General features: G+C 40.4%; 1 protein-coding gene across 2 annotated transcripts in view; it reads left to right on the forward strand.

Annotated features, from left to right (window-relative positions):
* LOC112074966 (zinc finger protein 34-like) overlaps nucleotides 1–1,932 on the forward strand; it is a 182,657-nt gene that overhangs the window by 93,608 nt on the left and 87,117 nt on the right. For both annotated transcript variants that reach the window (XM_070440726.1, XM_070440725.1), the window contains exon 2: nucleotides 30–278. In XM_070440726.1, the coding sequence (XP_070296827.1) occupies nucleotides 30–278 (249 nt within the window). The remainder of the gene's footprint in view (nucleotides 1–29; nucleotides 279–1,932) is intronic.

Genomic DNA, 1,932 nt, shown 5'->3' on the forward strand with positions numbered 1-1,932 from the left:
TTTGTGTCTGTTTCTCATTATATCTACAGGACGACGAGAATTAAGTCTGAAGCCGGTAACATCAACAGTGAGGACAAACCCAGCCTGCCTCTCTCCTTCCACACGGAGTCCAAACCTACAGTCACTGGGTCCTGATTGTGACAGTGGAGCCCAGTTTGCACTGCAGGGTCCAGAGATGGCATCAGTGAAGCTGGAAGACTGCAGTCAAACACTGGAGCTGAATGTCAACATTAAAGATGAAGAAGAGGAGGAGAAGATTGGGACATCTGTTTCTTATGGTAAGATCAGGTTCTATCTAACCAAGTTTGTTGTTCGTTCCAACTTCCCACTGTGCATGAAAAGTTGCTGTAGAACTGTTTCATGATGAACTGTTTCAATGAGAAGGTAGATGTTATTTCATGCTACTGACACTTGCATGGTTTGACATCAGTATTGCCAGCATTTGTTTTATTCACTGGGCTATCTGGAGTGCTCAGAGAGTAGACTAAAGAAGTGAAGTAGACAAACTGCCAGTGTTTTGAAGTTCTATGAAATTAGTCTGTGTAGTTACTAACCCTTGTGATGGTGAGTGGAGGATGACACGCCCCTTTTTAGCTTTCACGTCTTATCGACTTTTAGAATAGTTTTATTCCCCTGTATTGTACAGCCAACTGATATGAATACATATGTCACCCGGCTACAGCCGGAAGCGGACTGGCCACCTCTTTGGGCCTGTTTCCTCTCTACATTTCTTCCAAAGTTCCTGCTTTCTAGGGAGTTTTTCGTGGCCACTGTGCTTCTACATCTGCATAGGTTGCTCTTTGGGTTTTTAGGCTGGGTTTCTGTAAAGCACTTTCTGACAACTGCTGATGTAAAAAGGGCTTCATAATATACATGTGATTGACATGTATATCACACCAACTGACTGGTTCTTCTGATGTTGTTCACACAGGAGACCATGTTGAGACATTCTCTATATCCGGAGAGCAACAACAGGAAGATCACAGAGCTAAGAGGTCTCACCACTGCCCACATTGTGAAGAGATTTTCTCAATTTTATCAAAGCTAAAAATACACCTAAAAATACACACAGGAGAGAATCCGTATTCCTGTACTGACTGTGGGAAGAGATTCACAACATCAGGGAATCTGACGGATCCTAATTTGTCGTAAATCGCTCTGGATAAGAGGCATCTGCTTAAATGACAGAATGTAATGAAAAATGTTTGTACATACATTTTTTCTCTTGTGTATTAATTAAATGAAAAAACTGTTTGAAGTAAATTACTGTATATACAATACACAACATTACCACTTTGTTGACCTGGTCAGAGGACAGGACCATAGTAAACTAGCGACTATGTAGCTGTTGTTAGTAGACTACAGTTTCCATGCAATACAGCATGTCAGATCGCTAATGATTAGGTGTACAGGCTGCTACATTTCTGCTTGTGTCTGTCGGCAGTGATGTTTTTATCAGGCTAAATAACCCACTATTATGGGTGTTTTTGGTTTGCTAGTTGCACCAGTAGCAGGTATGTTCCTGCATAGTAGTGACCAAAAAACAATATTTGTTTTTTAATTGTACTAGGCCTAGGAACATAGAAGAAACTGACAGATGTGTCATAATAGCCTGGAAGTAAAGCTGCACTGGAACACATTTGAAATGGGATACATATGAATACATGCAGCAGGGTGGAGAAAAATCACAGTAAAACACAGTTTAAATGTATTGTTGGAAGGGCTGTGGTCTCCATTCATGTAATACATTAAATATATACATCAGAATGGTATTGGGGAGCTATTTCATAGGGTTTTCACAGGGTACATTATTTACCCATTTCAATCTTATACCAACCAACCCTATGGTTGGTGTGACTTTATGGTCAGAGCAGACCAATCTGATATGCCCTTAAATATTGTAATATGCAACCTGGAATTAAAATGGAAGAG

The sequence above is a fragment of the Salvelinus sp. IW2-2015 genome, unplaced genomic scaffold (assembly GCF_002910315.2).
Source record: "Salvelinus sp. IW2-2015 unplaced genomic scaffold, ASM291031v2 Un_scaffold2906, whole genome shotgun sequence".
Lineage (NCBI taxonomy): Eukaryota > Metazoa > Chordata > Actinopteri > Salmoniformes > Salmonidae > Salvelinus > Salvelinus sp. IW2-2015.